The following is a 16,406-nucleotide window of genomic DNA, read 5'->3' as shown; positions in this document are numbered from 1 at the left end:
TCATATATTGTCTTTTATTTCTTCTTTTCGAGTCCTATACTGCCATTCTACACCCGCCTTCAGCTGAATCAACAACGATGGTGATAGTGAACGTCTTAACACTCACACATTCTCAAACGCGGTCTCAGCGGGAACCTACAAAAATGCCATCGTGCACGCGATTACGAATCGGTCACGTCCGAAAGTCTATCCTTGATCCTAGAAGCCTAGGTCCATGCCTTCAGCTGGACCAATTAAGAAAATACGCCCATACCTATTAGACAACACGTCTCATGGCGACATGACCGGGAACTCTATCGATATAAACGATCCCACTCTCTGCCAGAATTCTAACCGCGCACCGAAAATTTAATATCAGACTCACGGTTCGCATGACAATTCAAGAACACACGTTACAAAATCACGTCAGCGCACAAACCTTAGAGCCCCTCGCGATTTTCCAAGCAACCTACGAACTCGCAAACATGATTACACCCCGGTGATAAGGTGAAAATCTCAGCACTCATAAACTTACCAACACGATCTCAAGTGTCAACCTACAAACTCCCGCGCTCGCGCCATCATGAATCGGGATCGTCCGGAAGTATCTATCCTCGGTACAAACAATCTAGGTCCTTGTTAATTATTAAAAAAAATAATAAAATTGAAAAATAACTACCATATCCACTAGACAAAACGTTCCATGGCGACATGACCGGAAACTTTAGTGATATGGGGTAACTCTCTCCCTGTCAGAATGTGATCCATACACCGAAAACTAAAGATCAGAATGACGGTCCGCGAAGCAGGGTTTCAAAATCGAATTTATACACGCGAAGTCACATACACGCGAGCACACGGGACAAACACGTCAACATACGAACGCTTAAGCCCTTCGCGATCATCTACGCACACCTATGCCTGCGATCGCGTAAACTTGATAACACTGCGGCAATTGTGTGAACGTTTTAGTACTTACGAAGTTACAAACGCGATCTCAAACGCCAACCCGCAAATGCGCGATCATGAATCGGTCACGTCCGGAAATCTTTAACCTTTATTCTAGCAATTTAGGTCCATACATTCAGTTGGACCAATCAAAAAAAAAATAAAGCTCATATCCACTAGACCACGCGTTCTACGACGACATGATTGGGATCTCTAATGATATGGAAGAACCCACTTCCTTCTGGAATCTGAACCGTACACAAAAAATTAAGTATCAGATTCACGGTCCGCGCGCGATCATTCTAGAACACACGCGAATATGCGAAAGGCACACGGTTATGAAATAGAATTTATGCACGCGAAGTTACACGTTAGCACACGCGACATACAAACGCACACGCGATCGAGCACATTAACGTACAAATATTCGAGCCCTTCGCGATGATACACGCGATCGCGAGTCCCTACGCCCGCACATGCCTGAACCGTACAAAGAATATCACATTCAGAATCACGGCCCGCTACAATTGGCCTATTGCAGTGTTTTATTGGGCGACATTGCCTGTCTCGTCTGCAAATTGTAGTATGTGATTCTGACGGGGAGCCCTTCCGAGAACCTAGCTCTACAGCTCCAGTAGGACAACTCTCGAAAAAAAAAAAAAAAAATGCGCCTCGATAGTGGTAGTCTACATACAAGGAGTATAAGGCCTCTCGGCCTCCTCGATGAACCACTATCGAGGCGCATTATAATGTAAAATGTAAAAGTAAAAGTAGAAGCCTATTAGTGTTGATGTAGTAATAATTGTATATGTCACAGCTGGGACAGAGAATGGATGCAAAACTGGCGTATATGATAGAATAGTGGGTAATTCATTGTCTCACGTGCAATTTTTCCTTGGTTGGTCTCTTTACGTCCGGTGTTCAATTCGAGCATACGATTCGATGAATTCGATTTATTCGGATTGTATAAATTAAAGTACGATTAATTTACCGAAGCACATGAATCATCCATTTCCGGTCAGCATAGTATGGCAAAACTCTAATAGAATGCAATAAATGGTAAACAGTAAATAAGTACCAATCACTGGCATTTAGACAAGTTCGAGTAGTTTTATTGCACGTTACAGGTCGGACTCGATTATCCGGGGATTCGATTATCCGTGATTCGATTAACCGGGGAAAATGATTCGGTTATCCGGGTATTTTGAAAAAATATCAAATTGCAACTATAATGTCTTATTATAGTGCTAATTCGATTATTGCAGTCAATAGAACATTTTTTCGGGCAATTGTGGGGGGGGGGGGTCTAGAATTAACCTCATCACAAATTTTAACCTTACTTCAAAAATAGCTTATATACGAGTTATACCGCGCAAATTAACCTAAACAAACCAAAACTTGGAATCGACCTTCACGGATTGGAACCAGTTTTGAAAAAAAAATGCTCTTTTAGAGCCAATATATAATAACCTAAATTGTTGTGTCGCTTGAACAGCCCCTCAGTCCATAGGAACACTCTTAATTTTAATAAATTGCTTAAAAATTGTTTTTCTTCGGATTATATCTCTGGTACTGTTTGCATTAGAATCAATCAGCGAGATGATTTTTTGAAAGATTTGTTTAAGGAATCAAAAAAAAAGTTTTTAGCGCCAGTGTTGCCAAATATGCAACTTTTTAATTTTACACTAAAAGTACGTTTTTCTCATGATACACATATCAGTTACTGCAGACCACATAAAATGTCATTATACCTACATAGCTTAGTTGGTTTCTGGCTATCTCTTGGGATAATGATGACATGCTTCTCAGGATTCTGTTTGGATACAATCTAGGATTTTGATCCAAGTTTTCTTAGCATCCCAATGGAATCTATTTCAGATTTTCGATTGAATTTTTATCCGTATTTCTCTGAATTTTGATGCAGGATTCTAGAGAAAAGCTTAAATGTCTGATGGAATCCTCCTCAAGATAGAATTCCGCTGAAGATTATGATTTATTCCAGATACTGATAGAATCATGGTCCTATTTTCATTGAAATCCGGTGTAAATATCCTTCTCTGAGTTCCAGTAGACTTTGACACAATATTGCTCTTCTTCTATTATCCCCTTCAACAATTGATTCCTGCTCAGAATTCCAATGGCATCTTTAACCCCCTCATGCCCTCTTGTTGGTAAACAACCACGTTTCTAAATGACTATAACTTTTGGTTTACACAACGACAAGTAAGGCTAATAAAATCGACTAGGAACTTTCATTTGAGCATTAAAAGCTATAAATATTATCAGTAGAACAGAAGTTATTACAATTAATCTGATTAGGTTCCGCTGACGCAATGCTGCCAGGGATAGTTTCTGTTAATGGTTAAAATGAAATTTTGGAATATTTTCTTAGCCTGGCAATATTGTTGCAAACTGCTAAAACTTTCTAATTTAGATTTCCCTCAATTACCTTTTTCATGCAATAGGACTAGATCGGAAGGTGAATATTGAGCAGCTTCTAGCACTGCAAAAGAAACACCTCTCTTTATTAAACCGTGTTTCTTGACGCCAACAGTTCTAAGAAAAAATAGTTTTGGGACCTTATACGCGGTAGAAAAACGTTGGTCTAGAAATGGTTAACGAGATTCTGACAAGAGACCCGGCCGCCACTGGAGGTGATTTCAATTCTTGGGTAGCTCAAGCAAAGATGGATGATACGCTATGTAAAGAGAGCGCCAGCAGTACTTCTCGCTGAGGCGGCCGGGAACCCATCATCTACGTACCCTGTAGTCCTTCGCTAGTGGTAAGTATGAGTGGGAGAGTTTGGGAAGACTACACGCGTAGTTATTATTATTGACATTCCGGTACAACATTGGTCAACTAAATGATGTTACAAGGACAAGGATCTCTTTGAAGGGGCGCAACACGCACTCTTCTAACTAGAATGAGGATTAAAAGACATGTTAGCTATGATATGTAACACCACCACGTAAATTAAACTGGAGCCAAGAAACAGATGACCCCCAGTTTACTTACTAACTTTATTTTTTCTAGTATTCGAGTAATCGAATCATTTACCTTGGAAAATCGAAGCCCCGTGTAATCGAGTTTGACCTGTATTGCAAAAGACACAACTTATTAAAAAGTTTATCTTAGAATTCTTACACAAATAGCTATAAATAACTGATACGTACCGTTAACTCGTTACCAATATGAATAATAAATGAAAAGTCTGGAAAATCGACTAGGGCCAAAATAGGTACATTTACATTTAGCTTAATATTTATCCTGGCCATTTTATTTCCAATTTTTCCACGAATGAAGCTTAAATTCAAAAAATAACGTAAAAAAAGTTTGATTCGATTATCCGGGTGATTCGATTATCTGGGGTGAGATTTTTTTGAAATCCCCGGATAATCGAGTCCGACCTGTATATGTTCTTTTCTTCTTCACTAGTCTGCTTTTGTTGTACTTCAATTAGTTTGCATTTTCACTACTTATGTATATCAAAAATAATGTCAGTCAATTAGTACGCATGGGGAACTCTCTTCTAGTGTCTGAACCGTACACTGAAAATTAAGTATCATAATCAAGGTCCGCGCGATCATTCCAGAACACTCGCGAATATGGGAATAGACGCACAGTTATATAATAGAATTTATTCACGCTAAGTTACAAACACGTTAGCATACAAACGTTTAAGCTTCGTCCACGGACAACTACGCCCGCGATCTCGCAAACATGAAAACATCCCGGAGATTTCGTGAACGTTTTAGCACTTATAAACACATAAACGCGGTCTCAACCGCGGAACTGCAAACACATGTATTCGCGCGATCATGAATCACGTCGGAAAGTCCTTACGCTCGACTCTAGTTGCATAGTTTTATGCCTTGGGTTGGACCAATCATAAAAACGCACAAATCCACTAAACAATACATTCCATGGCGGCATGACCGGAATCTCTAGCGGTATGGGGAATCTCATTCTCTTGTAGCATTCAGCATGTTAACATACAAGCGCTTAATCCCTTTACGATCATCTTCCCCCGGTGATTAAGTGAATGTATTAGCACTAATAAACTTATAAACGCTGTCTGAAGCATGAACATATAAACGCCTGTATTCGCGCGATAATGAATTAGCCACGTCCGGAAATCTTTACCTTCGGTCCTAGCAGCCTAGGTCCATGCCTTCAGTTGGACCAACCAGAAAAATAACGTTCATATCCACTAGAAACGCGTTCCACTGCTTCTAGCATCTGAACCGTACACCGAAAGTAAAGTATCAGATTCACGGTCCGCGCGATCATCCAAGACCACACGCGAATTTGCGAATGCACAATAGTTATAAAATTGAATTTATGCACACGAATTTCTGCATACACGCTGGCACACACGAAACACAAACGCCCACGCGATCGAACACCTTAACTTAAAAACACCCGCGCCTTTCGCGATGATACACAAAGACGAACATGCAATCGCGATCATCCATGGACAACTACGCCCAAGATTTCACAAACACAAAAACGCACCGAAAATTTAGTAAACGCTATAACACTTATCATCTGATGAACGCGTTTTCAAGCTCGCACAAATAAACGGCCATTCCCATGCGATTGTGAAGTCCCTATGCGTGCAAATCTGCACCGCACACTCAGTATCACAATTAGAATCACGGCCCGCTGCAATTAGTCTTATTCAGTGTTGTAATGGGTAACATTTTTCGTCTCATCCGCAGTTGTAGTGAGTATTTCTGACGAAGAGCCTTTTCGGAACCCTAGCTCCACAGCTCCAGCAGGACAACTCTCAAAAGAAAATAAAACAACATCTACTCGGACTGGCTTTTCATTTTCTTTCCCATTAGGAACATAATAGAACGTATTTTTATGAAAATTAGTTTTAACCATTTCAGAATAATTACAATAGTCCACTTGCGTGGAAAACGTAGCCAGTTACAGTCTAAGTTAAAATCTTTTATCAGTTTTCAATAATATTGCAACATAATAAAGATATATGAAAAAATCATTTTCCGTCGTCAACATAAACTGCCTCTGGCAGCACTGCTTCATCGGAAACCAATCAAATTAATTGCAATAACTTCAGTTCTATAGCTGATCCTTGTAACTGTTAATACTCATGTGAAAAACAATATTCACATTTATTAGCCTTACTTGTTTCTGTGAGTAAATGTTGCCTCAATCAAAAGTTTTAGCTGTTTAAAAACATTGTTGTCCACAAACAACATGGGCATGAATGGCTTATGTTGCAACTGACAGCCTATGTAAAAGGCTACTGCTATCACGAGCTAAGCTTGTGATGTTAGGACTATTAGAAACATCGTTTTTATATATCTACTACTACCTATGATTGGTCGCTAGCAGCTAGACATAAACATCTGTGTTATATTTTATGAAACAATCCACGGAACAAAATTAAATTTCAAGACCATTGGCAGCGTTGCATAAAAGTGAAAATTATTAGGAATACCTTTTAAACTTATACAAAAGCACCCATTAACCAGTTCGCGAATCCATGAATACCAGTCTGAGTTCCGTGAAATTGTTCACGTAAAAATATTAAGATCATGCCCAGAATTGCATATTTCATGAGCTAAGACATGAAAATAAAAACGTATTTTATGTTTGGAACTATTTGGAACAATTGCCAATCATAAGTTTACAAGGCATGAATGGATCCATGAATAACATTCCGAGTTCCATGCAACAGTTCATGAGAAAACATCACGATTGTTTGAGTTTTGTGATCTAATTCAAAACGACGATCAAGATCATAGATCAAGATAAATCATGAAACGGTCACGTCGTATAGTTGGACCGTAAGCAATGTAGATTTATATTCGAATGGCTGGTGTTTGTTCGAAATCGACGTTTTTGCATTTTTTGATAGTCCTAAGTAATCCACGTGTATTGCCATTTAAGAATTTTGAAAATATTTTTTAGATTTTTTGCTATTAGCAGTAAAAGTTGACCATGGAGGTAACCCCAGTACGCCCAAAAGTGGCTAACCCCACATTGAGTCTTATACAAATTCAAGTTTTCTCGTTCGTTTTCCGAGGTTTTAAGAAAAAGTAGTCTATCGATTAGCAATCAGTAAATTTTATGTTGTAGCTCACATATCAGTGAACTCGATATAATACTGTATTTAGTTAGATTGCTGACGATTGTTAACGTTTCGGCCCAAACCGTCGTTCCTGATGATAATCGCCGCTCCCGCACTTGCTATGTATGGCTATTTTCTATCTAATATATATTTCATGCACAAATGTATATTATTGAGCATATTTTTTCGAAAATTCCAGTGAAAGTGTCTTGTCTCTACATTGAAAGTTGACCGAGCAATAGAGGATCAAGAGAAAAACGGTACATTGTGGTAGGAAAGTTAAAAAACGTGGAATCAATTATTGTCTTTTGTTATAGAGCTATAGTGTCTTCGGAAGAGTGGCTGTATGGCATCGTGGAATCGTACTAGTTCAGAATTCAGTCGCTAGGGCGGCGCTGTTATCAACTTTTAAATAAAGCTGGATAGAAATGTTATGTCCTCAAGAAAGTTGTAGGTCCTACCATTTTAAACACATCTTCTGAAGATGCAAACTTTATAGGTCCTGTATGTTTTGAGCTAGATAAGTTTTTAGTCAAAATTTTTACTTACAGATTATGTTTTCAAAAATGCGCCATATTTCAAAACCTGTAGGATCTATAAAGTTGGTATCTTCGGAAGATATACTTATAATTATCTGACATATGACTTTGCCGTAGATACCATCTTTCTATCTAGTTCCATTAAAAAGTTGATAACGGCGCCACCCTAGCGACTATATTCCGAACTAATATGAAATGATCAAATGAAGCGCTAGATGTCACACAACAATTTTGCAGAAGACACTATAACGCTAAAACGAAAGATAAGGTAAGGACGTGTGAATTGTGGGTTTTGGACGCTAGATACCCCCTACTTCTACTGACTCCCATGTTGATGATGGTTTTCACTGTTTCATGGTAACCGAAAGCCGCCATCGTGGGCTTTCAAAATGGCGTCAATAATTAATTTCGGTCGTCTACTGATCACTCCCTTTCAATTATCACCCAAATTGATGATGATCTGTACTGTTTTGTGTTTACCGGAAGCCGCCATAATGGTTTTCAAAATGGTGTCAAATGTCTTTATTTGATTCCGTCCGGAACCGGTGCCAGAATGGCCATACCGATGTTAAGAGAGCTGTAGGAGTGTATAATTTGAACTTTGCATTTCATATAAATATATGAGTCCAAAGAACTGGAATAATAGAAAAGTATAGACTTTTTCTAACGTTCTTCCGAAAAAGTTTTCCGGTGGACAAGATTGGTCCAATTCATGTCCATTGTGAAGGATCAATGAAAAATTGTCATATGAAGGACCAATTGAAAAAAATCTACATACATTTATGAATTGTTTCTTCAAAGCTAGTCCGTCACCCTACATGGATTCCGAATAATTCCGGAACCGATCAACGGACTCGACCGCCGATAGGGACACAGAAACTGTACTAAATTTCAGATATTTTAACCCTCAAAAAGACAAGGGGTCTCAGAGGCCCGGCTAGTTACAGTTCACTAGTTTCAATGGACTAATAATTTGAAATACAAATGATCGAGCGACTTTTGATTTAATTGTGTCGCTTGCCTTTTTGCGGGTTAAAGCTGTTTCCATCAAAATCGATCGAATATTGATGAAATGAGAGCATAACTAAAATAAAAATTTCAGAAAAATTATAACGGGTACAGTGAATGTTAAGGCAGATAGAGGAATTCCACGAAGATCCGTCCGAAAATCTTTAAAATCGTGACCGACCATCTTAAATTCCAATGAAACTTTACACGTTTCACCGTCATGCAAGACTAAATATTTTCCACAGGTAATAAGATTATTTTGACTCAAGAGCAACTTTTCAAAAGGGCGTAAACGTTTCTACGTGTATGAATTTCAAATTTTTTTGTTCGATTACTGTATTTTATACAGCAAAACTATCTGAGAACGAGTTACAGGGAATGAATACTTCTGTCTGAAAAAATATACACTGAAAAAAATGTTGTCATTTTTCAAAAAAACAAAAATTTATGATGCAAAATTTAAATTGCGAAAAAACCCATTTTTTAAATTTTTTATATTTTGTTACCAAAAACCTAAAGAGAAAAGAAACATTTTGAATGTGATTGCATGATGGAGAAAAAATCGGTAAAAAAGTTTTCCTAACAATAACTTCGTACATGTTTTTAAATTTCATACTAATAGATATACAAAATTGTAATTCTATTACAGAATATAATTCTAAGCACCATTTAAAATCAAAATGCATTTAACAAAAATCTTCCAAAATGCGATAGTTTTCGAGATATTTGAAATTTTGCTCCTTCAAAAACAATTAATTCCTGTAATTATGCTCTTTTTAAAAGTTATTCGTGTTACCCCATCAAAAAATGTCAAAAATTTAATGTTTATCGTTTTAAAGACGTAAAAGCAACTTTTTAGTGTATTTGGATCCTGAAGAAGCTTTCAATAAAAAAGTTTTCCTAACAACTTTTGACATTTTTTATAATTCTTACTATTTGCAGTCAAAAATACAATTTTCTTTTTGAATATGATTCTAAACGCCATTTGAAATCGAAATGCTCTTAACAAAAATTTTCTAAAATGTAGTAGTTCTCGAGATATTTTTACTTTTGTTTTAACAACACAATTATTTTGTTTTATTACGACCTTTTCATAAGTTAGTCGCATTTCTCCATCAACAATAATAGGTTTTTCAAAAGGCCAGTAAACTTTCCTGCAACTTTCCCTTTGACACCAAGACGATATTGTGAAACATTGTAAAGTTACATGAAAACAACCAACATATGATCCAGCTATATAGTTTAATCAACAGACCCTATGGTTGAAATATATTTTGGTTGCTTTGCTTTCGCAAAAAAAATTTATCATAAATTTTTGTTTTTTTGAAAAATGACACAACATTTTTTTCAGTGTATATTTTTTTGGACAGAAGTATTCATTCCCTGTAACTTGTTCTCAGATAGTTTTGCTGTATAAAATACAGTAATCGAACAAAAAAAATTTGAAATACATACACGTAGAAACGTTTACGCCCTTTTGAAAAATGACTCTTGTATCAAAATATTCCAATTGCCAGAGAATATCATGGAGATTCATACAGCGAACACACCTGCAAAGTTTCGTTCGAATCGACGATGGTCATATTTTGCGGTCGGCTGGTTTCTCATGGAATCCCTCGATAGCTAGATTCTTTTCCATACCTTAGCATACTGGCTGCTAGCTAAATCTGGCTAGAAGGGACGAGCATAGCGTAGTTGAAAAATCGATTGTCTTGTACGCAGCTCACCTGGGTTCGATTCCCAACCCCGCACATAGAGTTAGAGATTTGCTTAAGTGTTTTTTTCCAACCCGATGAAGCGAATTACCTTAAGGTTAAAACCTCTATAATCGAAATTAAAAAGGTAATAATCGTTTTTTGAGACAATGTTTTCACAATTGTCTGAGATTTCAACCCACAAGAACATATAGCTTGCCATACAAGATACTTTTCAGGAATTTTTTTAATTCTGCGCCCATGATGCTATGGGGGTTCTTTATGCTTCGGGTTTGTTGGATGTTTCAGACTTGGATAATTGCTAGGCTGTTTTTACTTCTGAATTCTTATATTATATCAAAACTGATCCTAATTTGAACAATTTTTAAAAAAATCGATTATTTTCAACAACCCACCCCAACAAAACTTCTAGCTACCCTACTAATGAGGCGCATTCTCTTGGTTAGAGGGCGAGAAATAAATGAATTAACTACCTAATTGAATCCTATAAACATAATCACCCTAATCTCCAGTTCCGTTGATTCAGAAACATTTTTGGGGAATAAGTAGTTTTAGTAATCGTGACCCAAATTTTTCTTATATCCCCGTGATACTGTCGTTCAGTCTTATGAATTTTTAAAAATACAGAAACAATTCCGGAAGCAACTCAGTACGAGTATGGCCATTTCATGCATCTATCTCCGTTCAGATCGTAGATTTAAAGCCCGCCCATCAAAAGAGTGTTCTGCGGAATCTGTATCTCCGCACAAGATTTCCAAGTAAAAAGTTAGTCTGGTAAAAAATCTAAAAAACAGCCAATATGTGTCTGATTTTACAGCTCAACTTGTTGTCCTCCTTATGTTATCCCGAATACTGCCGGTGGGAAATCGAATGAAAAAGAAAGGGTATGGCAGACAGTAAACTAACGTGCGAATAAAAAGATACTGCAAGAAAAATAAATCTGTACGGCACCCGGCGACCAGCCAGGGGAGATTTACCGACAACAAGTTTTGGGAACCCACATCCGAGCATCTTGTTCGACACTGACCCGCCGCACAGATAGGAAAAGTACAGCTATGATGTAACTCTTTCGTGTTTTTTGGCCGGTTGTCTCCTAGACTCCACTGCCGGGTGGATTACCGGCAGTAAAACCATTAAGTTGAGATTTTATGGCTCTGTTTTACGTAGTTGCTGCCTGGTCGGTCGGTCGGTTTGGTTCTCTATGATACTTTCCTCTTCTGGATAGTATATTTTCCACCGTTGTTTTTCTTCCCGAGAAATATTGCTAGGGGAACGGTTGAAGAGAGCTAAACAATCTTTCTTCTTTTACTGAATTTTACAATCTCAACTGAAACAATAACCTTACAACAACAACAGCGACGACAAAAAATAACACCGAAAAGGATGTGCACCAGTAACACATAAAAACATGTTTATTTTATCTTTCGGCAGGTTAAACTGCTGCTGCTCGGTGCAGGCGAGTCCGGGAAGTCCACCTTTCTCAAGCAGATGCGGATTATTCACGGGATCAATTTCGAGCCCGAGCTAATTCGAGAGTATCAACATGTGATCTACCAAAATTTAGTCAAAGGTAAGACAAAATTATTTATCGGCACCTGTGTCGATTGCTGAAACCATGTCCATTACATTACAGGCATGCAAGTGCTGTGCGACGCTAGGGATAAGCTAGATATACCATGGGAAGACCTGAAGTCCCAGCTGGATGCGAACCAGGCGATCCTGTTCCGCAGTGATTCGTCGCTGGGTGTTGAACAGTTCCATCAATATGTGCCGGTCATCCGAAGGCTGTGGCAGGATGGAGCGATACAGCAGGCGTACGACCGACGGAGAGAGTTTCAGATTGTAAGTACCATTCCTGTCTTCCGCATTGGCATTCAGCCAAACAGCTAATAAAATGGGATAAATATGATAGCAGTTTCATCAGGAAGGCGTGGAAATAACAAAAACAACAGAAATATATTCCCTAAGCTACTCTCGTTTGTAGTAAATAACAATAATCAACTGACTAATTGCTTTGAAGTGATTCAAATTTGAAATTCTAAAACAGAGAGCACACGCGCTGGAATCGGGTTTCAGCAGGAAATCAGGGGTAGTTGACAGCATCCAACTGTGTGTTGATGACTGACTGCGACGCAACTACAAATAATATTGAATAACGTGAAACGATTGGTATATATGATTGTAATTATTTAGAGCAACTTTCCGTCGGCTCTGTAACCATTCCCTTTCCTCGCTGTTAAGCAAACAAGACATTAATTACATCGAATCTGAATTACGGCGCATTTTCCGGTTGTAACCCGAGTGCGCGTCGATTCACTTAATTGAGCCACAGTGTCGAATTCGAATCGGTTCAATATGTCGTCGATTTTCAGTTTATCTTATTTTTGTCTTCCTTGAGCTAGATCATATCGGGTGAAGGTTTTCCAAGCACCCTTGACCCACAAACGATCAACAGCTCCAGACAATTCCCACACATCCATTCGATTCGATGCGCTGCACTACAGGAAGGATGGCGGCTTATTGTTTTCCTCCAATAACACCAACCCGGCCAACAGCAAATATTTACACTCGGCCAGACCGTCAAGTGTAAAGCGAGCTGAGCTGTAAAAATATCTACCAATAAATAAATACAACAAGTCCGTACAACCAGCCGGCCGAAGTACAGTAGAATGCAACATTGATTGCTCCGAAGCATTACAATTGCACGAATTATATCGGCAGTAAATCGTCGTCCGAGTGTTACCTTGCTTCATACAAAACAATTTTCGACTTGAAACGTGAAAAAACTATACAATTTGGACATTAGGATTGTGAACCGATCTTTCGATGCATTGTATGTAGCGAGGAAGCACGAGATCGACGATATATGAAGGCATTTGCTTTTTTTCGCGATAGAAGATTAGATTGTGGTGAATTCGAATGCGATCGTAACTCCACATTGTGGGAGAGTGAAAGGAGTCCAACCCGACCTGATTTGAAAGAATCAGGAATGAGTCTTTACATTTAGTTAAGTTATTAGTCTGTTTTTCAGCTATTTCAACTCTGTTCGCTGAATATAATATATCATAAATACACTAAGCTGTATTTCTCATTCGTGGAGAAAATTTAGGTAAAACTATTTTTTCTTAACTAATTTTAACCCTTAAAGGCGCAAAGCAATTTTCTGAAAATTGTCTAACAGTTTTAATACGTTACTATGATAATTTTGAGATGGTTTTCGAAATGTTGTTTTAAAACAACATTGCGCATTTTACGAGTAAAGGGCACATATAAGTAAATTATTTATTGGAGAAGCGTTTCGAGTTCCTCTCATTAGAATCTTACACTAACCTAGGGACAGAACTAAGCAAGCACCAGATTGACACTAGCTCCAAAAACGAAAACACTGTTTGTGTTTTTGAGAAAACTACTAGTCCTGCGTGATGTCCCGCAAGAAAAGAAGTTCTAATTAAGCTAAGGAGAATTATTGGAACTGTAACTTGGTTTAGCCTATAGTTTTTACCTAAGTTTTCTCCAGTAAGGAATGTAAATCGCATTGGCTTGCTAAGCCAAACCAATACCACAATAGATCTAAATACTGGTCGCAGTGGTTTGTCTCCAACAAAAAAAAAGCAAATCAAGCTTCGGTTCCAATAATTCAAATCAGCTCAATCAGAACTCCTTTTCACGCTAGACATGACGCAGGACTAGGAGTTTCCTCAGAAACACAAACAGTGTTTTCGTTTTTGAAGCTAGCGTCAATCCGGTGCTAACTTAGTCCTGTCACTAAGTTAGTGTCGGATTCTGATGAGAGGAACTTGACACGCCTCTCCAATGACTAATTTATATCATAAATAGTAATATGAAAACTAATTACTACCTTAGCAAGCTCGATTTGATGTTGTCATGCTGCAGATCATTCTGATTTTTGTACGGAAAATCAATATGAATTGGTAGGATTTTAAAGTGGCACGATATTCTGTTAGATCAGAAATAGATAAATGTTACAAGCTCAGACAAAAGTGGGTATTAAAATATTATTTAGTGCCAAAATGGTTCGACACAATTTTCAGGGCGCAGTACATAAGTACAGGTACAATAGTACATAAGTTCATAACAGACGCTCAGAATATTTTGTTAGTCGGACTTGTGGGTGATGAAATTTTAGGTAATTTTTCGATGCCCTAGAAATCGTGAGATATAGGACCCGTACAAGTCAGTTGCTAGCGGAAATTGTTTATTGGTGTCATAGTGCAAGATGGAGACTTCCGGTTCCCACAAAATAGTGAGAACCATCATCAATATGGATGTCATTCGAAAGAGGTTGGTCAGCGGACATCGGAAATTGACGATTTGGAATCCAAGATGGCGACTTACGGTAACCACTAAAGAGTAGAAACCATCATGATGAATCGTATCCAAATGATTAAAAAAATAACAGATACACTTCCTCCGATTTCATGCTGGATGCATTACAATGGCTCGTTGTGAAGCAAAACATTTGTTACTTGATAATGCTGTTAATTTTTTTAAATTGTAAATGGAAAACTGTCTCGATATTTATAAGATCGAATTGAACAAAGAAGTGATGTGCATGGGTACAGCACTAGAATCGCGTATGATTCAAGAACAATACATTTTTTAACTTATCACAAAATTTGTTGTTGTACAAGGAATATGTTTTCAATAAGTTAAGCAATTCTATGTCTAGATAGAACAAACTTGCAGTGCCATTGGCGGAGTTTGAAAGACAATTTATGACACACGTAAAATCTGTTTTGTAGGTATATTTTTTGGATTTTTATATCTTAAGGTTATTTGAATGTAATACCATGGAAATTGTAGTTTTCTCTATTCTTTTAACTGCATTTGGATACGTTACATTACACTGGATTTTTGTTACTTATTTAGTAAAATTATTAGAAAATGTTAAAAGATGTCCAGAAAAATTAGAGCCACATGCGCGCTTCTCATAATATTTATGTAGGTACCTAGAGCGTTGAGCCTATATAGCTACTTGTGTTTTATTCCCTCTCCTAGGTTGACGGGTTTGACGGTATTGCAAACATCTTCAAGCATATTTGAGCAGACACCTGCTTTAAGATGGTTATTGCATTACGCCTCGATAGTGGTGCATCGAGGAGATCGAGAGGGCTTATGTCACAGTGCACACTGGCGTGGCCGATTGGCGGGTCGCCGTGGATTGACTTTTTCTGTGGGCTGTGTTTGCAGACATTGTTCAACAGCTTAACGGCTGTCTTTTTGAGCACGGCTCGCAGTGGGAGTCATTGTGTGTCGATTTATCGGTCGACCTCGTCAACGTGCACAGGCGCATTAAAAAAATAACAGTTGAACCCTATTAGTTGTGTTGTGTTGTATTAATTGTAGTTTTTAGTACTAGTATAAAATTGTTATGTGCTAGTCGTATGCCTATCTGTGTATGTGTTCGTCTGAGTATTTGTGACATATAGGTCAGGGAATGGATGCAGAACTGGCTTATATGATAGAATAGTGGGTAATCCTTCTTTGGATCACTTTTTACCAGTGTTCAATTCGTACATTCGATTCGACTCATTCAGATTGGATAAATGAAGGTACGATTAATTTACCGACGCACATCAATCATCCATTCCCGGTCAGCATAGCATGAGAAACTTTTAACGGAATGCAATTGTCGTTAATAGTAAATATATATCATTTTCTGGCATTTAGACGATTCCAAGTAGTTTTATTGCATGTTACATGTGTGTTGTTCAAATAATACTCAATAATAATACTAACTCTTCTCTTTATTTCATTTTGTTTTATTTATTTTCGGTCTCATGCGTCACATTCCTATGATGACCTCTCCGAGTTCATTCATCAAAAAAGGGTAACATTGCTGCCAACAATGACTATTCGCTACCATCAGACGTCGCCAGGTTTTAGAAGAATTGAGATGTACTCTCATACTCAATTGAATCAGATAAGTAGGAACGACCAAAAACTGCAAGTAGCATATTGCACATGTCTTATTTTGACACATTAAATATTATTTGTATTAACTTATTATTTACAGGTAACACACATATCTCAACACACAACACTTCCCATACACACGTAAACATTCAAACTCGCAAATATACAAATGCTCGA

At 37.8% G+C, this 16,406-nt stretch overlaps 1 protein-coding gene across 1 annotated transcript in view; it reads left to right on the top strand.

Annotated features, from left to right (window-relative positions):
• Nucleotides 1–16,406, top strand: part of LOC131678856 (guanine nucleotide-binding protein subunit alpha homolog) — an 83,084-nt gene that overhangs the window by 49,129 nt on the left and 17,549 nt on the right. The window contains exons 2-3 of the mRNA XM_058959266.1: nt 11,724–11,862; nt 11,926–12,134. Coding sequence (XP_058815249.1) covers nt 11,724–11,862; nt 11,926–12,134 — 348 coding nt within the window. The remainder of the gene's footprint in view (nt 1–11,723; nt 11,863–11,925; nt 12,135–16,406) is intronic.

The sequence above is a fragment of the Topomyia yanbarensis genome, chromosome 2 (genome assembly GCF_030247195.1).
Source record: "Topomyia yanbarensis strain Yona2022 chromosome 2, ASM3024719v1, whole genome shotgun sequence".
Classification (NCBI taxonomy): domain Eukaryota; kingdom Metazoa; phylum Arthropoda; class Insecta; order Diptera; family Culicidae; genus Topomyia; species Topomyia yanbarensis.
The sequence above is the reverse complement of the archived record's forward strand: the minus strand, read 5'-3'. Positions and strand labels throughout refer to the sequence as shown.